Consider the following 25376-nt stretch of genomic DNA (forward strand, 5'->3'; position numbering starts at 1 on the left):
GAGGAGAGTTGAAGACTTTCTCTGGAGTCTCCTTTGTTGCTTTTTTCAGTCCTGTCTTCTGTGACTTTCTCTCATTATGTATTTTGATTCTAAACCCAGAACAGGGAAGGGACCTGCAAAGTTTCACTCACAGAGTACTCAGAAAAGTTAAAAGAAGCAAACCAGGAGTGAGATTTGTAAGGGTTTCTGTAAAACAGAAACAAGGCAGGCCAGAAAGAACTAAATAAATGGATGACAGAAATTAATCCTAAGAAGAGTGACATAAACATGAAGTAAAACTTAGAGCAAACACACAACCACTCCCCAAAACAAACAAACAAACACTCCCCGAGCAAAACACCTTTGGAGGTTAAACTATTTCTATGTTTGCCCAACATGAAATTTGCCATGCAAGAAGTAGCTACAGGTTAAACACGAGATGGATTTATGTTCTGAGTGGTAGGGAGGCAAGGCCAGAAAGAGTCAGGAGTTACCTGATATTCAGACCTGGAAGGCAACACTCTGTGTGTGAGAACAGCTCACAATTCAGCTGGGAATGCTGTAGATTTGAGCATTACCAGGCACATTTAAGGGGCATTAATAAATACGTAGGTCAGTGTGGACAGTGCTCAGAAGCAACAGCACAGGATGTTGTGTGGTGTGTAAGGACCAAATTCTCTGGGTCTCTTTCACTGACTCCATTGCCTGTCAAGTTACCATTTAATGCACAGACCTACAGCAACATGGAGCAAAAAAAAAAAAAGGGAATAAGCCACAAAATCTCCTTTAAACCTCCAAAGGAACTTCTCTGCTTTGTTCCCAAGGCACAACGAACTTGGCTTGGGGCAGCCAGGTACAACTCATTAATTAATATTCTGAATATAACAGGAGAACGGGACTGAAGGCTGGCAGCCACCAGGCCCTCAGGACAACTCCAAAGGTGCCTTTTTGCACAAATGCACGAGTATTTTGTGCAATATGTGATGCTTGTACCAAATTCAACGTTTTTAGGGCCACTCAGGGATGTGTGAGGGATCTCTGCCTGTACACAGAGGTGGGAAGGACAGGGGATCATGCAGCAATCCCCTCAGGAGGGCTGATGGTCACAGAATCATCTCAAATATTCCAGAAGTGATGGGAGAAGAAAATTAAAAAATCAAGCATTCCACAAATGAGATTGTCCTCATTCCCACTCTGTCCAACAGGCCTTTATTCAGACCAGTGTTCTGGTAGGGGAGGAACAGAAAGAGCTGCTGAAGAAAAAACAAAACACACACACACAAAAAGAAGGGGAATAATAATCAAAAGAAATAACTAACTGCTGTTTTCAAGAAGGGCTTACTAACCACATTAGAGAGCAAAGAGCATTTCCCTCGGATCTGTGGATGGAAGCACAAAGCAGGAGGTTCAAACAGGTTCCCATGACAGTAAAGACAACCCATAAGATAAACATAATACTTTATGTAGTTCAAAATAAGCAAGCAAAAATAATCAGAAAACCATCAAGATCCAGCTTAATCAAGAAAGTCAGAAATGGAGATAGACTTTATGTAAGAACTTAAATTTTCTTTGGTAGGAAAAAAGTTAATGCCAACTTAAAATTAAATGCTTCATTTAAGTAAGACATATAAGCAGACCAAAATAATTGCAAAATACTTACATAGAGCAAAAGAGTTTTACAAGTATTATTTTCAAGAGAGGAGGTTTAGATTAGTTATTAGGAAGAGATTCTCTGCAGTGAGGGTGGGCAGGCCCTGGCACAGGGTGCCCAGGGAAGTTGTGGCTGCCCCATCCCTGGAAGTGTCCAAGGCCAGGTTGGACAGGGCTTGGAGCACCCTGGGATAGTGGAAGTGTCCCTGCCCATGGCAGGGGTTGGAACTGGATGATCTTTAAGGTCCCTTCCAACCCAAACCATTCAGTGATGTCATTATTATTTTCATTATTGTATTATCCAATGCAAAGTAAACCAGAAAATCACCTGCATGCAATTCAGAGGAAAACTCCTCAGGATTACATATTGTCTTTCAGGATTACATATTATCTTTCAGGATTACATATTATCTTTTGCCCTTTGCATTTGATTTTTGTACAGATGTTTAGATTCAGAGTTAACAAAAGGCCAAAGATGTCCCAAAAAGAGACATAAAAGATACTTTCATGATAAACTCAACTGCCAGAACTATGGCATTCTGTAAGAAAGGTTATTTTTATGTTGAGACAGTTCTCTCCAGCAAAGCAGGGGAGTTAATTTTAACTATTGAATAAGTGACAGTACATTTCAGACAGGGCCCTTTGCTCCAATTACTCCTCTATTCAGTGAGCCCTAAAAGGCATCCTGAGAGAACTCTTGTGTTTTATGTTAACGGTGTAGGGGGAAACTTTTGCAAGAGTTACACCTCCCCCAGGAATCAGGGCAGCACTCAGTGGCCCACAGCCCTCAGGATCCCTCCTGCTTGCTTCTTGAACCAGGGAGGAGGGACTGAAGAGGTGGCTCAGCAAAAATAAAGTTCTTACTGCCTTAATTTCCTACCTATGGTATGTATTTAAAGTCAGAAAATTTACTGTTCTCTAAAGCAAAACCTTTTTGGTATGCAACAGAAGTGTATGACACATTTCATATTAAATGATCTGCTAAACCAGTGAACTGTCCCTTAACTGTTTGCAAAATACAACTTTTAGGAAACTGATGCCCAGGAAGGTCCACCTGAACATGAGGAAGAACTTTTTTACTGTGCAGTGACTGAACAGAGACTGGAGACGGTGTGGAGTTTCCCTCCCTGGAGCTATTCAGGATCCTCATGGACACAAATCCTGTGCCATGTGCTCCGGGATGATCCTGCCTGAGGAGGGAGGTTGGACCAGAGCACCCACTGTGGCCCCTTCCAGCCTCACGCCTGCTGTGATTCTGTGAATTATATGCTCCTCAGTTTATTAGGAAGTGTAAAAAATATCTGCAATTAATGAAAAAAGCCTGGCAGCAGAGATACCATTTTATTAAAGTACACAGTGCTACATCCACTGGAAAATGGACAAACAAATTCCAGATGAAACTAACAGAAAAACCAAAATCTCTTAAAAGACCATCAATAATAAACATATTTAGTTAAAAAAACCCAACCATGGCATGTTGTATATTTGGAGTTTTATTGATGGAAATGCAAATATAACCATGACATATCACAAAAACAATTTGTAACATTTCATTAAAAGCCATTCCTTAAAAACATCTGCAAACATCTGTAACAAAAACACTAATTATTTGAATCCTTGTATCTTTAATCAAAATATTTCTCTACAAGCCTATTACAGATGGCTACTAAAACCCTAATGTAAAGCTTTAAATTAAAAAAGTTTGCAGAAATACCTAAAAATGGGCACATAAATCAGTAGGTATCTCATGAAAAGCTGAACTTCAGAAAGTGTTGATTATTCTTTCTCAGGAAAATAAACATTTGCTCAAAAGGTGTCCCCCCAAAAAAACAGAGGGGCATTTCCTGATGGCTAATTATCCCCCAAAACTCAAATGAATGCAGATGTTTATTGTTAACACAAATCTTTTTAAAAAATATGCTCTCCAGTCATCACAAGCTTCAATTAATTCATCACTGTGCATACCTGAGGTGCTACATTGTCTACATTCAGCTTTCCTGGAAGAGGTTCTAAATTGAAACAAGCCAATACAGGATCTTTCAGCTGAGCTGTTGATTTTCTTTAAATCATTCTTCCTTTTCAGGGAGCTTGTACACGTCCTGACAAAGGGTGTAAAAGAGTGCCATACAACTGTTATTTATCTCTCATGTCTTCATTGCTTGCATCTGATCTGGTAATAAAAAGAAACAGGCAGTCAACACAAGATGAATTTTTGCTGTATTTTGGTTTTTTTGCAAACACAACCAATAGATATTTTGATGTAGTTACAAGAATGAGGAACAATGCAGAGTTGTTTTCAACTTCATCTCTCATCCACTCCTGAAATTCTTGCACAGCCAAGTTGTTTTCCCCAAATGTTGCTACTTAAACAGGAAGACACTTTCACCTAATTCAGTTTTTAATCTTCTTTGGGCTTATAAGGTTACTTTGATGAGAATAAGGCCTGGAAATTTATTTTATGAAGCAGGCATTTCAATTCTGTGTACACATGTCAGCTTCCACATCACTGAACATAAGCAGCAAAATATTTAAGGTTTGGTTTTGAATGACTCACATGAAAAGTTGTTAGCTCTCAGCAGTCATACTTCTCCATAATGCTGCCTGACTGCCACTCCTTAATTGCCTTCCAGTATCTCCTTAATTAGCACAAATGTGCCATATCCCCATTACCAAATGTGGAAATCAGCACAATTCCCCCACTAACAGGGAATGTGACCCAGTCTAGGCTGCTGTGAAACAGGTTAGTTGTACCCTACTGATGACGTGTTGTTGCAATAGGAACAACAAAAACACAACACAAAACAGGGAAATGGCAAACTCAGCCTCCACCAGGAAAAGAAAGGCCAGACTTCCTGTCCCTGTTACCCCAAATCTGAGCTCCCTGGAATGGGTGTGCAAGGAGTAACTAAGGAAAGCTCAGCTGCTGACAAGGGAACTGTGCATTCACTCACCAGGTGTCCTTTCCTCCACTGATTTTATGGAATCCACAGGCTGTGATTTAGGGACTACTGTAACTAAAAAGTTGTTCCAATTTTTCCATCTGTGCTCCAGCAATGAGGGGAATCAGAGTAAAAATTGGTTCTTGAAATATCAGAGCCTTCATCCATTAAAAGTGTAACTTGCAAACTGCATGGGCTTAGGTACCAATACTGTTTAAACCCAACCCCTGTTAATCTTTTGGGGACAGTGAACTAGTGAGTTAAAAGAAATTTAGATAAATCCATGAAGAATTTCAGCTCAGGAAATGAAGAAGTTTAGCTATAAAGAGCTATAGGAGTGACAGCAGAAGCATCTGCTTGCTATGCTTAAAAATCTACATACACAACTTAAATATCTTGTCAGGAAATATTTAGACGAGCCCTTGAGATCCATTTAAGTAGCTTGAAGCTATGTACAATCCCATCAACTCCAAATCTGGATAGAAACTTAAAATGTTCCTCCAAGATAAGCAGAGACTCTGAAAATCACAGGAAAATATTACTAAATCAGAACTATCACTGAAATGAGGAAAGAGTACACGATTTGGAATCTGTCTCTATGATAATTTGGTAAAGCAGTGAAGGAACCTCAGAATTCAGATCCTGGTTCTCCACCACAGAATTCTTTCAGCTGGGGGAGGAGACATCACTGATCTTCTATAGGGCAGTAAATATCTTTGTAAAGACCATTTTTGGCGAGTGTCCCTCTGAAAACACGACCAAATGTTTCTGTATTCTCTAATAACGCAGTAAAACAAACCATCCCTTTCTATTTCGCGGGAAGGCTCCCGAGCAGAAAGGACAGGCCGGCGTCACTAGAGCAGTGAAGGCAAAGGAACCCACGGGGGCTGCACGTGGAGGAGCGCGGTGGCTCCGTCCCTGGAGCGGCGCTGACACCGCGTGGCCGCCGCGGCACAGCACACATGGCACGGCACGGCACAGCCGCACTCACAGAGCACGGCACAGCACACCCGCACTCACGGCATGGCACTGCACGGCACAGCCGCACTTATGGCATGGCACAGCACAGCACAGCTCCCCCGCACTCACAACATGGCACGGCACAGCACACCCGCACTCACGGCGTGGCATGGCACACCCGCACTCACGGCATGGCACGGCACGGCACACCCGCACTTACGGCATGGCACACCCGCACTCACGGCATGGCACGGCACGGCACACCCGCACTCACGGCATGGCACACCCGCACTCACGGCGTGGCACGGCACGGCACACCCGCACTTACGGCATGGCATGGCACGGCACGGCACACCCGCACTCACGGCATGGCACAGCACGGCACAGCCGCACTCACGGCATGGCACAGCTGCACTCACACAGCACGGCACACCCGCACTCACAGCATGGCACGGCACGGCACACCCGCAGTCACAATATGGCACATCCGCACTCACACAGCACGGCACACCCGCACTGATGGCATGGCATGGCACGGCACGGCACACCCGCACTCACACAGCACGGCACACCTGCACTCACGGCATGGCACGGCACGGCACACCCGCACTCACACAGCACGGCACACCTGCACTCACACAGCACGGCACGGCACGGCACGCCCGCACTCACGGCATGGCACAGCGCGGCACGGCACACCCGCACTCACAGCATGGCACACCCGCACTCACAGCATGGCATGGCACGGCACACCCGCACTCATCGCATGGCACGGCACGGCACACCCGCACTCACACAGCACGGCACACCCGCACTCACGGCACGGCACGGCACACCGCACTCACAGCATGGCACACCCGCACTCACAGCATGGCATGGCACGGCACACCCGCACTCATCGCATGGCACGGCACGGCACGGCACACCCGCACTCACACAGCACGGCACACCCGCACTCACGGCACGGCACACCGCACTCACAGCATGGCAAGGCACAGCACACCCGCACTCACACAGCACGGCACATCCGCACTCACTCGCATCACGGCACAGCACACCCGCACTCACACAGCACGGCACACCCGCACTCACGGCACGGCACGGCACACCGCACTCACAGCATGGCAAGGCACAGCACACCCGCACTCACACAGCACGGCACACCTGCACTCACGGCATGGCACGGCACGGCACACCCGCACTCACACAGCACGGCACACCTGCACTCACACAGCACGGCACGGCACGGCACGGCACGGCACGCCCGCACTCACGGCATGGCACAGCGCGGCACGGCACACCCGCACTCACAGCATGGCACACCCGCACTCACAGCATGGCATGGCACGGCACACCCGCACTCATCGCATGGCACGGCACGGCACACCCGCACTCACACAGCACGGCACACCCGCACTCACGGCACGGCACGGCACACCGCACTCACAGCATGGCACACCCGCACTCACAGCATGGCATGGCACGGCACACCCGCACTCATCGCATGGCACGGCACGGCACACCCGCACTCACACAGCACGGCACACCCGCACTCACGGCACGGCACGGCACACCGCACTCACAGCATGGCACACCCGCACTCACAGCATGGCATGGCACGGCACACCCGCACTCATCGCATGGCACGGCACGGCACGGCACACCCGCACTCACACAGCACGGCACACCCGCACTCACGGCACGGCACACCGCACTCACAGCATGGCAAGGCACAGCACACCCGCACTCACACAGCACGGCACATCCGCACTCACTCGCATCACGGCACAGCACACCCGCACTCACACAGCACGGCTCATCCACACTCACGGCACGGCACGGCACGGCACACCCGCACTCACTCGCAGCACGGCACAGCACACCCGCACTCACACAGCACGGCACAGCCCGCACTCACGGCACGGCACACTGCACTCACAGCATGGCAAGGCACAGCACACCCGCACTCACACAACACGGCTCACCCACACTCACGGCACGGCACGGCACACCGCACTCACAGCATGGCAAGGCACAGCACACCCGCACTCACACAGCACGGCTCACCCACACTCACGGCACGGCACGGCACACCCGCACTCACTCGCAGCACAGCACGGCACACCCGCACTAGCGGCACAAACAGCGCCAATTCAGCGCTACAATCAGGACGAGGCTACCGAAACAAGCCACGCTTGGCTAATCTACCCATTTAGCAGCACACGAGAGGGCAAAACACACCAGAGCCTCACCGACACACAACAGGAGGATGTACATCATCCACAACAAGTTTGTATTAAAACAGCTGTATGAAACACATCATCTAAGCTGGATCTCATATTTCCCACGTAGTTATGAGTGTCTGCATAGGTTATGATGGTCACAGTGTCAGCTGTTCTTGCTGTGGCTCTACATTAAAGAACTGAAGCTTAATAAGCAAAACTGGTGTATTTGTTTGCGTACTTGGCTTATTTTTCTAGTCTGCTTATTCACCCCTTCCTGATACATAACATTAAGTTATGTAAAAATGGGACAGGACAGTAAGAATAAATTAAAGAACAAGCTCAACTACCACAATAATAAATTGAAGTGTGGGAGCTGGTATTGTTTAAATTAAAGTATTGCACTGTTTGCCATTAATATTTCATAATAACACACTTTTGTCAGGGAAGCAGACATGATCTTTGGTGTACATTAAGGAGGTAAATGAAAGGCAAATATGAGATAGAGCTTTAGTACTCACTGTGTAATTTGATCTGACAGCAGAAATGGACAGAAAGAAAACAAAGGAAATAATAAAGAAAAAACCTTACAAAATGAAAAAGTTTAACAGAAGGAAAACAGAGCAAGAGAATGACTTATGATATACCTTGGAGCCAATCCACACCTTCTTGTAATCCTTCTCCTTTAAGAGCATCACTGGCACTGAAAGAAACAAATGAATTTACAAAAACATTATAAGAATACCAGTTTTAGTCGAGTCATCTCTATACTTTTAACTTAGACAATTGCAAAGTAGCATCAAGTACTGTTTACTTTTCTGCACATGGAGCAGGACTGCTTCTCAAATGATAGAGAGTACCTGCCCCACATGGAAACACCTTTTCGTGATGTGATCTGTTTCAACTCCAGTTTCAAGGTGGAGGAATCATTCCTAGAACATCTCCACTTAGACAACTCCTTCCCCAGGTGTTGCTACAAACCATGTTTACTACCTACAGCAGCAGTGCTGAATCACAGAATCATATAGAGGTTGGAAAAGACCTTTAAGATGATCAAGGCCAACTGTTCCTCCCACGCGGTTTGTGCCCAGTGAGAATGCTGGAGTACAGGAGGGAGGGAGTGGAGTGTGTACACACTGCTCTGTAACAGCAACCCTTGGAGGGTCTGCTAATATAGAGAACTACTCAGCTACACTGAGAACAGTGTAGATCTACCTTTGAACCACTGGGGCACAGCTTATAAGCCCTTCAGCTTATGGAAACTGGCACAGCAGTGAATCTGGACTGTTACTGTGGGTTGCTGTAAAATGATCTTCCAAGAAGCCTGGGAATTCATCAGTGTGATTTCTGAGACAAAGAGCAGTGGCCCCAAAACAATGTCTGGGTAATCAAATTTAATAGTAAAGGCACTAAAATGAGAATTTTAGTTTTCAGCAGCATTTACCTGATGATGTCACTTTTGTTTATAATACCTGAGGACTGTAATATGACAAAAAACTAACTTGTGTAGAACACTTAATGTTAAAAGGAGTTTTTTCCCTGTGAATACTAGCACAAAGTCCTTCTATTCATATGAAAGCTTACATCCTTCAGAAAGGACACCAGCTCCTACAACTCAATATCCCCTTCAATGTTACAGAGTACAAGGAGTATATTGTCTCTTTGAATTCAGATGAGAGCAGTTTACTAAATGGCTTTTCAACAGTAGTTTACTAAAGCGCCTGCAGAGTGGCAGAAAACTCCAAATGTTTTATTGTTGATATTCTGAAACCTGCAAGACAAACTAGCAGCACTCTGATAACAATTCTACTCAATTTCCCAGAAAAAAAAATAATGGCAGCTATTCTTCTGACAAGAACACTGATTTCTGATTTCACTGCAAGTCCTCCATTTCGTTATTTGGGTACCAGTTGTGCTGTGAAAACTTTTAAGGCACAGTCTTTATGAATGCACTGTGTGTTTAAAACAAGGTTTATGGTGTTTTAGTATTAATCCTGTTTCCATATGTGGCAGTGAAGTCTTTTACCTGCTTGATTTCTGTTATATAGTAATGAGTGGTGTGACAGAGCTAAAATATGAATGCACAAAGTTATACCAATGAAAGAGGAATTTACCAGATATGCCAGGGCTTGTCTTTGATGTTTTCTAGTGACAACAACTGAGACACTTTCACAGATGACACTGCATCCCTGAGGTCCATCTTGTTAGCAAAGAAGAGAATAGGCAGCCGACGGTGCTTAATATCTAGGCATGAGCAGAGGCACAACTGTCATGACATTGTGCAACACTCAGTGATCTCTACAAGCAAAAGGAAAGTGTTTTGCTCACCTGTAACTGCCATCTCTGAGGGCTGCCTCCCACCCAGATGCACACTGTGGGGTCACAGGCCTCTGGTACATGCTTCAAGAATGCTCACAAACTTCCTGGCAGGCTTTGGAATCTTCCACCCCCTCTGCCCCTACCTGATACCCACACCGAAAGCTGTAGGTGTGACTTGCTGGGGAAGCTGAGGAGCAGGAGGTGAAACAACTGCCTACAAATACTGCACATCTCTGCTTGGGGAGCACTGGGTGTGTAAAATGGCAGAAAAATGATTTGTGTGCATTTGTATCGTCACAACAATAGTTGGGTAGTCTGAGTTATCCTTTAGTATCCTGGAGAGCATCTGTGACTTCAGAGGATTTATAAAATTGGGAAAAAATCCAAATGTCTGAACATCCTTTATCCTGCTTTCCCTTGAAGGACTTCTTTAGAAGCTCTTCTCAGCTAGCAGTGAGAACTCCAGACCAAACCACACACACTGGAATTTTCTGGGATACTCACACAAGCTTAAACCTCAATGATCACCCCAAAAGGCTGGAGTCATTGAAAGGAAACAAAATATACTGTCTTCAAACTTACAGATGTAAAACTGCCAAAAAATTACCAGCACCAGCACTAAATCCAAGAATTTTTCATATTATTTATACAAAGGATGATTTACAAGTTTAGGGAAAAAAATCTAGATTTGAGTCTATCAATTAATGATAGGAAAAGAACTTAAACCTCCATCATCACCACCCCCATACTGATGAAAATTGCTACATAGGATCTTTTCTAAAATAGTAAAAAAAAAGTATTTCACATAGGAAACAAGGATTTATTTTAAAACTTCAAACACAAGCCAGCTGCACCTGCTGATGGGGATGACAAAAAAAACCCCAAAAGCCCAACAAACTGCAGGGCTAAAATGGTTTGAAGCTTCTTAATTATGTTCTTTTCAAATTCCCAACTAAACCTTTCCAGAGAATCAGTGGAGATAACACTGCCCATACTCATTAATATTGTAAGTGCTGATCAAAATGCTGACCATTTTCACAAACTATTTACCCTGCCCAGAGCTCTCTTTTCCTCTGGTATCTCTGACAGAAATCAAAGGCTTCACAATACGAGCACAGAGTATCATTAAATCTCTGTTTTGATTCCATAGTTGAACAGCTTTTTAGTCTCCCAACTGAAACTCTTGGATTAATTTACAGTATAATTAAATGAACCCTGGTACCCACAACAGGTTGCAGGTTATGGGTAAATTGAAACCACAGAAATTAGCTGGCATCACATATGCAAAGGAACAAGTTAAACAAGGAATTTTCAGTGTTTTTTAAAAGCAAATAAATAGAGGCACAACCTACCCACACACTCATAAAAGTACACTGAAAGGTATTTGCTAAACAAAGTGGTGGTCACAGAAATTTACATTATTTCCTAATGTGCAGAATTTCCCTCCCACACTTTTTTAACAGTTACTAATGGAAAGTGTTGTAGTTGCAAGGAGTTAACACATTAAAAAAATATACCAGACACTAGATGTGTGATGTGTAATTTTATACAAAGAATTTCAAATTTACAAGAATTGCAGTTTATTTTAGAAGCATGTGCTGGAGGTCAAGTGACCCAAGAGTCAGTATCTAAAACAAGCCATCTACAGACGACCACCTTTCAAAGTGCTGAAGAACTGAAGTTTGAGTGAAAAAATAATATGTTAGTGATGATTAAACAAGGAGTTATTTGTAGAGTGCATTGTCCATCTGTACAAGTAAAAATAATTCAGAGACTCAGAGGACAGTCCCATCTAGTACAACTTCTAACCCCATTAATGCTTCCCAGTTCACATTCCTTTCACCTGACAACCTCAGGCAGAGTCTGGCAAAAAGGCAGGAACTGTTTTACTGAGGGACTACCAAGATTTGCAGAGACAGGAATTGACTCAATTCCATTTAAAACTTCAGGAAACACATACATTTAAACCACTCCAGGATGATCATAAAGACAGAAGCATCCATGGGGAAAGAGTAGGTATGCAGAAAGAAAGGCAGAGCAGTAATACAAATAAAAATACTGATATAATAAATAAACCAGTTATATATTGATTCAGCTAACAGCTACTTCTATTAAACATTACTAGTAGATGAACCCCTGAGATTGGCTCAGTTGGTTAAAACTTGGCTGTAATAATGCCAAGCTCATGGGTTCAATCCCCTGTGTGGGCCATTGACTGAAGAGTTGGACTCAATGATCCTTGTGGGTCCCTTCCAGCTCAGAACAGTCTGGGATTCTGTCTGTGGAACTTTTTAAGTTTTGGTTCTCTTAGAGGTGATATGTCAGTCTGACAAACCAGCAACACTCTTGCTGTATTTGAGTCAAGGCACAAATACACAACTGCCCTTTCCTGCTTCGAGGGAACATTCCAGAAAGCCTCAGTGCTGGCTTTTTGTAAGGAAAAGACACAAATGCATAAACAACTGAGCAGGACTGACCTGCTACGTCAGCACTAATGAAAAGCCCCACCTAAGGTGGTTCCTACTCAGCTTGAATAGCTTCACTCCTCTAACAAACCAGTAACTCCCCACGGGAGCCTTCACCTCTCCCCCTTGGCCCCACACAGTTCCATTTCACCAGGAGAATCCATCCCCTTCACTGCCAGGGGTAATTCCTGCTTTGGGACACCCCTGGTGTTGGTTCATCTCATCCTCCCCTCTGACTGTTGCAACACTTGTTGTTGGTGTCTGTATCTGAATTAGCCCATACCCTTAAATGTGAAATTAAGGAGGCCCAATCAGCTCCAGCACCTTTGAATGTACTCGTGCATTGTCTGCAGCCTCCGTGGAAAACAAAGCCCAGGCAACACAACTGTCCCTATCACAGACCACTTTTCTCAATTAGAAATTCAAGTCAGCTTCTCTTACCTTCACGTGGTAACCCCACAAGGCTCCACCAGTTTAATAAATAAATAAGGAATTTTATTATTATTTTACTTTTAAAATTCCTACATGTAGTTTTATAATGTGGTTAGGCAAAGCAACTACCTAAAGTGCTGAAAGTAAAAAGTGCATGTTGATTACAGAAACACCAGAGGTATGTTGGCTAAATGGAAAGGTGCACAAACTTAATTAAGACATAGTCTCATGTAAAAAACCAAACCAAGCTCTTAAAACCAAGCCCCTGATCATGTATCATCTCATACCCTCTTCCATCCCATGTACCCTTTTATAGGCAATCTAAACTGACTGATGTAATTATCCCTCCCTGTTTCTGGCTAAAGTATAAAAAATATAATGAAGATGAAAAAAGAAGTTAAGCACCACATTAAAGGAATTAGCTGTTTTCATGGAAAAACCAGACAGGGAGAGACTTTTTAGTATCTCTTGGTCATCACATGAGGGCTCTCCAGCTTCCAACAGGTCATATTGTTCCTCACAACAATGCAGCTTTTGCCCAACAGTGATTAATGAGAGACCAACTGAAGCATGATCAGTTTGTAAATGTGAATTGGTAAAAAACCCCACAAAGCTGTTGAAGACTTATTCATGAATGGCTAAAACATTTGCAAAGCACTCAGAATGCAGAATGTGTCAGGGAAGGGCTTTTCTTAAGACAACATAGCAAATATGAACACAGAAGGGGAAAAAAGCCTCCTCACCTGGATGGTTCAGAAGGGTGTCAAGTTCTTCCTTGGCCACAACCATTCTTAATCTGTCACTGCTATCAATGACAAAAATAATGGCTTGGCCTTCTCTGCATGACATAAAAAGAGCAAAGAGGCAAATTATAGGTTCTCAAACTGTGAATAAGTAAAGGCTTCAGAAGAAACATCAAAAAAACCCCAAACAAACCTGGTTTTTCCTGTAATTTTTGTCACTGTCATTCACCATCAACATTTGAATTGAGTCTTATTTCTGAAATTCAATCTTCTGGCAATATGCATATTTTTTTGGGACCTGAGGCTGTTACCTGTGTGACTCATACAAGGTTCAGTCTACAAAGACCTTTCAGAAAAGCTTGATTTTACTACTGAGGCTGAATGAGCTCTGAAAATGGAACCAACTGCTATTTTGACAGCATGGTCAGGCAGACAGAGAAAACAGACAAAGACAGATTTTTATGGAATTCTTTATTTCCTACACTAAAGTTAATTTAGATAAAAATAATTACCTTTTTAGAAAAACCTGTGTCCACAGGTGTTTAACAACTAGACACATGCAGGTCACTTTAACTTTTACTGAACTCTGCATGAACAGTTTTGAGTAACAGGTAAAAACTTCCAGCTACTTCAGATCATTAAAACATTTTGGTGGCAGTTTGACCACAGTCACAATGAATATACAACCATTCAACTCACTGTTTCAGGATGTTACTGAGATTTTATGACTTGATGTTCCACTTATTGCAACTTACTTTGAAAACCAAATAAAGTCTCACCAATCCATAATTCACCAGTTCAGTTATAAACACCCACAAAAATATATTTACTTTACATTTTAATGTGCTATTCACATCTCTGAGAGACCATTATGGTACATTCTTTACCCTCCAGCACCATCTACCTTCATATTTTGGTAAGAAACAGCACTAGACCTACTGAAAAGCAGAAATAACTTTACCAGCCTAAGACTGCATGAAAAAGCCTCTTCTTTTCTGGTTTACAGAGGAACCTTAAGAGTAAATAAAGCTTTCATATATTAGCTGAAAATGCCCAAGTAATTTGCATGAGCATACAGTATTTTTCTAGAGGAATCAAGAGAAGTAACATGAATTTACTACCAAAAAATAACTTCACCAACAAGTTAAAGTAATAAGGAAACAACATAACTATATTTAGAGGATGTCCTAAAACATAATTTCAAGCCAGGTAGAAGAGTGAAAACTTCAGGTACTCCAAGGCAACTACTTTGATACTTGATGAGATTTGATTTCCTCTTTGCACTTCTTAGAAAATTAGATCTTAACTTTATGAACTGAACAGCACATAATTATTTTATTAATAAAAATGAAAACATTATTATTTTCTTATTATTCTTAGAAGTTAATCTCAAATAGGTGCCTACTGCAGTGGATCAGAAACAGAGGTGGATACAAGTGCACATTTCACTGCCAGCACAATTTAAACAACTCCCTTGCTGTTAGGATGAAAAAGCCATTTATGCCACACAAGGGATAAGTTACTGCATGAAATAACAGCAATCCAAAAAGTTATTTGTGTATGAAGCACTTTGAGGGCAGCTGAGGGCATCAGTTACTGAAATGCAAAAGATTTGGGAGAAATACATCTCATACTTCCCACACTCTTGAACAATGAAGATCTCCCAGCCACGTTTTCAAATTGCTGACATATTTTGCACAGAATGGAGAGGAATAGTTAATTAATTAAAAAATAAAAAATCCTTTAAGCTCTGTCATGTTAAATATTAATATTTAATCAATATTATAATCTTCAGAATTTCTCCATTCCATTTTTCCAAGCTGCTTCTGTGTGGTTCACTACTGTTCACCTTTTTTAGATCAGGATCAGGTAATAGCAATGAGACAACATAAGTAAAGATCAAGTTTCACTAGAAACTAGAAAATCAGAAAATAAAATCTACTACCAATCAGGCCACACCACACTGTTACAAAGCAGAGTAAATAATAAATAACATGTAAGAATGTTTGTTCAGGCTCTTGGTTCCATGTGCCTTGTTCTCTGAGGTTAATTTCCTCACCTCTAAAAATCTCAGCCATTAGCCAATGTATTTCAGGTTTTAAGTCTCTCACCTACAGGAAAACTGTAAAATTGGAACCCTAACTCTTCCTGAGCTTTCTCACAGGATTGGTTGTCAGGTTGGAACATTTAAATTCCATCTCTAGTATAGTCCCCCAGTCTTGAAGCCATGAGACATCCCCAAAAGCACACTGAGTAACAGCAGAAAAAAACTGTTATACGAACGGAAAGAAAAGTTGTATTTATCCAGAATGACCTTCTGTCAAACACCAGGTATCATTTCTAACCACTAGACATGATCATACTTCTGTTTAAATAAGGTACACAAGAGCAATGCTTTAAGATAAATGATAGGCTTACTTGTAGTAATGTTCCCACAGGTCTCTGTATTTCCCTTGACCTGACATATCAAACACTGTGAAAGACAAACTGCAAAGAAAAGAAGGGCATGAGGCACAGAAACAAAAATCTAACCCAGACCCAAACTACTTTCTTTGCTACTCTGACAGAAAAAAGCCAGATCAACTAGAATTCCAATCAACTGAGAAAAATCCCCAAAGGAACCCTGATTACACCATCGGCCCTCAAATGATCCTATTCAGTTTTGCAGTCTTATTATAGAAATATTTCACAATGGAAAACGAGTTTATTGTCTGGATAAAAGAACTAAACCAATTATTTAAAGTTACATCAAGTAGAAAATAAGCTCCCATTCAATCTCTGTTTCTATCAGGCTAAAATCAAATCTTGTTTATAATGAATAAATGAAATTCATATGAATGATGACATAAAATCCTCAGCCTGTCTTAAATTGTGTCCCTGGAAAGGCACAAATGTATGCAGAAGAATTGAAAAAAAAATTCCACCCTCACTGAAACAAAACCTCAACACATTTTGGTAATAACAGGTGAGCTCAGGTGACCAAGACACAGAGTTGTCTTCACAACTTTGAGATTTCACTCAAACACTACAAAAACATCTGCTCCCCTCCTGAAATGTCTACAGAGGTGACAACTTCAGTATTAGGCTTTCCTGTTTTGGGTAGTCCCAGGTAGCTCCCTGAGTGGAGGCCACAGCAAAATGAGGAGGTTTAGAAAAAGTAGCTCCCTGGACTGCTCTCTGTCCAGACATCATCTGATTCTAGAGCTGTGCGTTTGTTGGGGGGTTTTTTAGGTTTGTTTTAGGTTTTTTTTAATAAAATATCATTTTACACAGCATGTTTACAGGTCACCATCTCTCCTACCACAGGATCAGGGTAAAGGAAAGCAATTTAAATCAATTTACATTCTCAGACAGCCTTTCTGATGTGTTTTACTGACACAGAACACAGTTGTTGAGGCTTCTACAGAAATCTCAAACCTATGGGGCCCACACCTGGGCTCAGTAATAAACAATAAACAATTTTCCTGCAGGTCTCTCACCCAGGGAGGCATGCTGCTTGGTTTGGAGATTAACCACAAAAGAAATATCTTGACATTTCTTTGGAATATCTTGTGTCACGATATTCCTCATCTAAATCTTAGTCTCCATTCAACTAATTACCTCTTGCTCTGTTTCCTGGCCTTTGCTTCTGCCATCTTTACATGGCTAGTGCTGCAGCCATCATTTAATTTTTCATTTAATGAGATTACACTGCAATCTGTTCAGGTACTTCCAAGGAGAGTGCCTAACAGGTTCCCAGACTGAGAGGGGAATACAGACTGCCACCTAAGCTACTGTGTCTCCCCAGGGCTGTAACAGAGCCTTGGGCAGAAATTCTTTACAGACAGGAATCAGATGCTTATACACACCACTGCAAAAAACTAAAAAACTTCTTTTTAAAAATATTTTTACACACAACAGCACAAGGGACAAATATTTCCTAACAGACTCAGTCCTAGATCTTGGAGTCGTGCATGTAATGCCATCGTAGCACCACACATTCTAATCCATTACAGCCCACTGAAAGAGCTAATTAACTCCAATTTTGTACAATAATCACTACTGATAAATTGAGAAAAATGAAAGAAAGTACTACCTTGAAGTCTTGAATTTCTCTATACTGAATCCTATTGTTGGAACGATGTCCTGAGTTTGAGCCTTCAGAGGAAAGAAAGTACAAATTTTATAATCACGTTAGAAAATGTAAATACTGAAATATATTTGAAACATGAATACATCACAGATCTATTTTTATCCAAACTGTGCAATAGAAAAAAAATCTCTACAAAACCAGATACTTTATATATAAAAAAGTTGCCAGAAAAATAAAATAATTCAAACCCAAGATTTTGTGTTTTCTAGGAAAGACAGTGAGCACTACTGGACAACAGCACTGAAGACATTTTAGTCTCAAGGCTGAGATTAGTCTAGTGTGGCTATGAAATAAAGAGGAGGTGAATTAAGGTGGAAGACAACAGCTTGGAGGTTATGACTCAGGTCAAAGTTTGTGAACTTTGGAAATCACAGTGTGAACCAAAACAAGTCTGCACAATACCCCAAGCCTCTTAGCTAAAAGAGGGCACATGCCTATCAAGATCTTATGTTGGCCAGACTGGGAGCTTCTGTTTTTATGCTGAGGAGTCCATCTGACCTTGGGAATGACACAGCAGATGTTACACACCGGCCTGATCGAGGATCTGTCCAAACCACATGGCTACAGAGCAGTGGCCAAACCAAAAATGTTATTAATAGAGACGTCTGATAAACAGGTTTATTGCTGAGCTGGCCAAGGGCCTCAGCCAAGCTGGGAGGAAAGAACAGCTCCTTTAAGAAGCATTGATACTGAGCAGGACCAGAGGTCACACCCCTGAGATCACAGAGCTGTCTGAGAAAGTGACATGCAATCCTTTTATAGGCCTTCCAGAGCCCCTTATTAAAACCACGCTCTGCAGGCAACCGACCCCTCACATTCAGCTGGAGAAGTCTGGCTGATCCCCCTGCAGCTCCATTAGGGAAATGGCAACCCCACCACTGGAATAGTTCAGTCAACAGCTCCTGTCACCAAGGGAAAACTGGTGCAGAGAACAAGAGGGGTTATTCCTTTAACATTTGTTTCAAATGTATTTACCAGGCCCAGAAGAAATAAATGGAGAAGAGACAAATGGAGGAACACTTGTATTTCCCAGACACATAAAATATTGCTCCTAGGGCAAAGCAGCAGTTCTTCCTAAGAAGGCTGGGTTGATCTAGAGCTCAGAATCACCTGTCCAATGAACTTACTAAAAATAAACAATTTTAGCAAGTGTGATCTAATGACGTTTGTTGCATGGTAGAGATTTTGCCATGTCTTGCAAAGACGGGACTTACACAAGTTGTATGCAAAGCCACCCTCCTAAAGCAACACATTAAGTGAAAACATTTAGAAGTAAATTCCCATTATGTGATTTACAGTAAAGCAAACAAATTATATTTATTCTACTTGCATAATTCCCTTGGGACCTTCTCTAATGCCTATTACTGTGATCAGTCTTGAAGTCTGTGTTCAACTCCAGTCAGAAGTCCTTTACTGCTTAAAGTATGATATAAAACCCCACTTTAATAAAGATCTCAAACATTGCATAAATAATACAATTTGCCCATTACAAAATGTATCATTTCCCCCAAACAGCAACAATAGCAAGTAGTTTATAGTCTTTGTTTTTAAACCTATTCAATTTTCAGTGGAAGAGTAATTGCCAGGAATGGAAGAGTAGCAGATTCTTCACCATGTCACATTTTCTAAACAATGTCCAGTGTTTATCTTTAGGAAAAGTAAAAAAAAATTAAAAAAAAAATTCTGTGTCCTGGTGTAAACACAAAAATCACAGTTTTCCAGATATATATAACCAAGATGCACAAGCCTTTGGCTTTGAACATGCCTACCAAAATTCATCTATTTCTATTCCATAAACTTATGTAGAAACAAGATCATCCTACTTTCATTCTTGCTCAGAATGCTGTGCACTTCTAGTGGCCTGAAACACTTTTCTCTAGTTGAATGAACTGCAAGAATTCATGCTACTTATTTTGAAAATTATTCTGCTTTAAAAATAACGAAGTTCTCCTTAAATGTGCATCTTCACAGTATTTCTTATTATTTATTATGCACTTACTATGCATAGAGGTAAGTGGTTAAAATGAACGTGATCTGGTAAAGGAACTGGGGTTGGACTTGATGATCTCAGAGATCTTTTCCAACCCAATCCATTCTAAAGTTCTGTGATTCTATGAAAGGTAGACATATCGTTATACAATTGTATTAATTGTAAATGTTTGACATCACTTGTAACTGCAATCATGTAGCAACTGTTTAAGCCACTTAAGAAAACTGTTTCAGATCCTGATTGCAACCATCATAAATCCTCCCTTAATGTGTGATCTTAAAAAAAAAAGCGCTACAGTAACAGTGGGGTTTTTGGGAAAAGTTTCCATAATATGCATGTGGATACTTACCCTTAGTTTTAGTCAGTTGGAAACCCTTAAAATGTACCAAATCAAAAGCTCTTCCCATGTTTTCCATGGTCACACCCAGTCTAGCAGCACTCCGGTTTAACCAAACCTGAGCTCTGCAGTCAAACCCCAGCACTGACATAAGGAAGTTACTCACGTTTGAGGGTTTCAGCTTATTGATGATGGTCGTTTTGCCGCTGTTGTCCAAGCCAAGGCACAGCACGTGAACCTCCTTCTTCTTCAGCCCCAGCCATCCCGCCAGCTTGTCAAACAGGCCCATCCCGCGGCTGCGATGCCCGGGGATCACCTGCAGGGACAGAACGGGCGCAGGGAATGGCGCTGGGAAGCGCTCGGGGGGTGGGCATGTCCCGAGCAGCCCTGACACCTTCGCAGGGCCCGCGAGAATCAGACCCGACACAAACACCGTGGCACACTAAGCACAGGCAGGGTAAGCTGATTATGGCCCAGAGGCCTCGATCCCAAAGCGGAGCGGCCGTTTATAGCCTGTCCATGTCACACAACGCCCTCGATCCCCTGGGCAGCCCCAGCCCACTCACCACCTGAACAGAAACAAAAGGAGGAGCATGACACTTTATCTTAAATTGTCAGCAGTCCATAACTCTGACAACAAAGTAAAACAGGACTTTTTACTGTGAGGAAGCCAGGTGGGGGTTGGTCTCTTCTCCCAGGCACTCAGCAATAGGACAAGGGGGCACGATGGGCTCAAGCTCTGTCAGGGGAAATTGAAGTTGCAGATCAGAACAAAATTCTTTGCAGAGAGAGTGCTCAGGCATTGGAATGGGCTGCCCAGAGAGGGGGTGGATTCCCCATCCCTGGAGGTTTTTCAACTGAGATTGGCCGTGGCACTGAGTGCCATGATCTGGTAAAGGGAGTGGAGTTGGACCAAGGGTTGGACTTGATGATCTCGCAGGTCTTTTCCAACCCAATCCATTCTATGATTCTATGAAGGGAACAGTATTTCCCTCCTCCAGCACCTGGTACATAATTTACGGAACCCTGAAGTAAAAAAATAAATGAATTCAATCCTGACAGGTTTTGCCAGCATTGACATATATAAATTGGAAGCTCCCCATTCACTACAAATAGCAGCAGATTAAAATAGATCCAACAGACCTCAAGGCAGAAACCATAACATGCACCCACAAACCTCTGCTGCTGCCCAGGCACTGTGGGCAGTTACCTGGCAGGGCATATTTAAAGGAGCTTACATCATGTGTTCCCTTCCCAACACCTGCTGACCACATTCTGCAAAGAGGATAACCCTGGTCTGCCCTGACTGAATTCCAGTAGAAATCATTTCAGCAATCAGAAAATTGAAATATTGGAGTAATAAGGCATTTAATTAATGTCAGAGAAATTTTCTGGAGTGCTGAAGGCTGTTTGTTCTCTTAATAAAGAAAAAACATGCAGCACTGGACAATTCAGGTTGAGAGTTAATTACCCTAGAAATCACAGCGGGGGGGAAGGAAAAAAAATCAGTAACAAGTCTTTGGTTTCCCTTCTTTACTAGCTGATTACAAAACAATGATTAACTACTTATTTCTTTTAAAACTTTGCATTTACTGAAGTCACTTAAGCCATCCTCTTTGTTTACAGTATGATTTTTCCTTTTTAAATACAGATCCTTTTCAGAGCTTTATCTAGTGCATTTTGCTTCAAGACTGGTGGTGCTTTAGAGTGGCTTTGCATTACAGGTACACAGCGCTGTCAGCAGGTTAAACAAGCACAACATTAGTACAGCAATTCCCTCAGTCTCACTCCCTTTATGTCCCACTTGTCTTCTAACGCATATATACAACTCTGAAAGCAGATTAAGGCTGTTTGTTATTAAATTAACCTGGCAAAACCCTGCTCCAAAACACATTACTTTCTTATCCAATCAAGAGCCTCATCTATATATTCTAAATGATAAGGTCTAAAAAACCACTTTACAGGCACCCTTAAAATGGAAAAGAATAAAATACAAGCACTTAAAAATACTTGTAGGGCTTCACTTTTAAATCCAAAAGCCTAAATACACAAGAGTTCCTAGCAACATTTTAATTATAGCCATGTTTTTCTAGCAAATTTTCCTAACAGTTGGCACAGTTATTTAAGAAGACAAAGGGAAAAAATGTACCCGTGACTTCTTGCCCCTTTTTTTCCCATTCTTTTTCTCAGTTCTGAAGAGTCACAGCAGTTACAGCTGACACAGGTTCCTTTTCTTTTGCCAGATGACAGCCTACAAATTAGCCTACAATAACATGTGTCAGACATGTTCCAAAATTAATTAAGATAGTTCTCGGAGCTTGTTAGCAAACTCCATAAACCTCTGTCATGGAATCACTGACCATCCTGAGTTGGAAGGGATCCACCTGGATCATCAAGTTCAACTCCTGTGGCCATGCAGGGCTGGGAACGCCCTCGGCTGCAAAATGTGGAATACATAAAAATTTTATTAAGAAAGGATGTTCTTTCGGGCTTGATCTTTATATACTTTCCAGCCTAAACAACAAGGAAGGAGATTTAATCCATAGCAAGCTCCGAGTGGTGTCCAGGTCTTAGAAAAACAAATTTCTTGTTAGAATTGCCTTGTTTAGGTTTAAGGCTCGACATATTTCCTTGATCTCAGACCTAGGGGGAGGTAACAAAGCCTGAGAAAAAAGGATGTACCACTAATAGTGGATACAGAAAATGCAGAATTTACAAGGGCCTTTGGCAGAATCCCCAAGATAAAGAAGAAACTAATAAAGACAAGTTGGCAACTGTGCTGAAATCAGCTTCGATGGGGGAACAGGGAATCCTGTCAGGGGTAGATCCCGATCCTGACTCACAGACCACAGACCTGAGAAACCCAGACTCAAAGGAAGAGAAGGACTGAGCATAAGGAAAGAAAGAATCGGTGACAATCAGCAGATAGAATACTAAATAATAAGAGAACTTGGTAACGTGCAGCCGCTGAACATTAACCCCTTCAATTGCTAAAATGCATGAGTAATTAAAAGCTTAGGCAGCAGTTTTGCTGCCCAGAGCCCCTTTCCGCGCAGAACCGCAAATAAACCAAACACCTTCACCCTGCGTGCGAGGATCGGCCTCTTCCACAGCGGGTGAGACAGCCTATTTGGGGACAACACCTGAGGGCGGCCAGTATCGCAGCTGCCAGGGCCGCGCTTCCCTCCCTCCCTCAGCATTCTCCCTCCCTCCTTCCTTCCTTCGGGCAGCGCCGCGCTCCCCACAAGGCCCCGAGCCGCCCCGGCAGCCCGCAGCGGCCGCCAGCCCCCTCTCCCCGGGTGGGACAGGCTCCCCCCGGGCTGCCGAGACGAGGCTTAGAGAGAACCCGCAGTTTTTTACGTGGATCCCCCCGTTTTGGCTGCCCCGCTCCCTCAGCACCCACCTGGGCCCACCAAGCAGCGCACGGGCCCGAGCGCCGCCGCCACCGCCGCCTGCGCCGTTGCCAAGGAAACCGTACCCTCGTCCCCGCCCCACCAATCCCGTCCCGCCTCCACGATCGTCCCGCCCTTTTCGACCAATCGCAGGGCTCGGCGCCGGGGCTTTGGCCCCGCCCTCCCTCCCCTCAGGGGCTCTGAGGGCGCTGAGGGCGGGGAAGGGGCTGAGGAGGTTTTGCTTCATCCTCGTTTCCAGCGCCTGTGGAATGGACTCCTCTTCCAGCCGCTGCCCCTCCTCCTTGCACAGCTGCAGCAACAGCGCCCGGGATAAATCCCCTTGGGAATTGCCCTTAGCGCAGGAAGACGTGCCCAGTAAGACCCACCGGTCTAGGTGTTCACTGCACCTCCCGTTTCAAACAGAAAATCAAATGTAAACCCACTTAAATCAGTTTAAAATGAGCTCCGAACGGGAGCACATGCGAACTAAAGCCCAGCCTCTTTTCTACCATACACTGTGTATATTTTGCCGCCAAAATCGGCCTCAGTTCTGTAAAAGAATGCTTCCCTATGCAGATGCACTTACTAAATGCTGACTAAAAGACTCTGTTTTTTTAGCCAGAAAAATAGCAGGAGAGAGGAGGGAGAGCATAAGGAAATAACTGATAGTGGACAGTCCTTTTTGCTAAAAATCTTGTCAGAGGTTCCCACAGACTTTCAAAGCTGAAAAATACTACAAATATTTTGCCTGCTGTTTGGCTTTCCAATTCTTATTGTTGCTTTCATTATTATTAAAGGTTTGAGGTAAATTGCAATGATTTTGTGATTTCCCAATAGTCAGGAAGGTTCTGACCAAAAGAGCCCTTATAAGCCATTAAAGGAAAAGGCAGGAGCAGCAATCTCACAGTGAAATTGTGAAGAAGCACCTTCTTAAAGCTGATCGGATTGTGGGGATGTGTGTGTGGTAAAGGAGGGTGTCACCTCTTTTTTAAATCAGTCCATGTGTAAGAAGTGGTTCTGAACTCAACAGAGAACACCAAATGGTGAAGGCATTTCTGTAACCATATCTAAAAATCAAATATTCATTCTCCATTACATAACTATTAAAGCTGACAGTCCTTAGTGAGAGAGCTCTTCCCATGTAAAATATGCAGGGTGTAATGGACTGTGGGCATCTCATTCATCTCCTGTTAATCCACACTGTTAATCCATGCTCAGTTTTGCATTGCAGGCATGTGGTGTTTGGCAATGAATAAACCTTTTAAAGTAGGGTCTGGTTATTGTATATGGTATTCACTTGTGAATCGCTGTGTCACCCTGGCATTATTTACATAATACAATCAGTTTTAAAAACGCTTTTGTCAGTGAAAGCTTTGAAAAAACACTATAGGAGGAGTGGCATGGCCCAGTGAATCACCACAAAGAGGGTGAACAGTCCTGCAGAATCCTAATAGCACATTAAAACCCATTTAAAATTCATTCACAGTGTTTCCCAAGAAGGAGAGAGAGCTGTTGGGTGGAACTTCAATGTGTGCAGTCTTTTCCTGATGCTGTGTGTGCATTTGGACAAGGGGCTATAAGGGCATAAATGCTCAGGGGTTAAGCACAGAAGAGGCCTCTATGATTAAGTATTCTTTATCTGAATAAAACACCATCACCCTGAAGCATCTCAATGTTAGAATATTTTGCTGGTCCATTTTTATTATACACCACCCTGTGTTAAGCAGCTGTTTGTTTTTTTTTTTTTTTTCATGATCATGTCTGACAGGCTTCACTGTGTATCATTAGTTAGAAACTTAAGGCAAAACAAACACCA

At 42.8% G+C, this 25376-nt stretch overlaps 1 protein-coding gene across 1 annotated transcript; it reads right to left on the reverse strand.

Moving 5' to 3' along the window:
• Positions 1-2956: 2956 nt before the first annotated feature.
• Positions 2957-23645, reverse strand: ARL6 (ARF like GTPase 6). The gene is made up of 8 exons (XM_071564150.1): positions 23572-23645; positions 20335-20484; positions 17785-17846; positions 16128-16196; positions 13710-13804; positions 9865-9994; positions 8398-8453; positions 2957-3799 (listed from the first exon to the last, which is right to left on the reverse strand). The coding sequence occupies exons 2-8, from the start codon at positions 20455-20457 to the stop codon at positions 3774-3776; spliced, it is 561 nt and encodes a 186-aa protein (XP_071420251.1). The 5' UTR covers positions 20458-20484; positions 23572-23645; the 3' UTR covers positions 2957-3773.
• Positions 23646-25376: the final 1731 nt, after the last annotated feature.

This window comes from Pithys albifrons, chromosome 1 (genome assembly GCF_047495875.1).
Source record: "Pithys albifrons albifrons isolate INPA30051 chromosome 1, PitAlb_v1, whole genome shotgun sequence".
In the NCBI taxonomy this organism is placed as follows: Eukaryota; Metazoa; Chordata; class Aves; order Passeriformes; family Thamnophilidae; genus Pithys; species Pithys albifrons.

Bases quoted from the DNA above. Each gene is read 5' to 3' on its own strand.
- ARL6 (XM_071564150.1), bottom strand. From the start codon at position 20,457: ATGGGCCTGTTTGACAAGCTGGCGGGATGGCTGGGGCTGAAGAAGAAG. The intron at 13,805-16,127 runs GTAAGCCTATCA...TATGTCATGCAG, and splicing joins CTGTGGGAACATTACTACAA to AGAAGGCCAAGCCATTATTT. The intron at 3,800-8,397 runs GTATATCATAAG...TTTTATTACCAG, and splicing joins AGGTGTGGATTGGCTCCAAG to ATCAGATGCAAGCAATGAAG.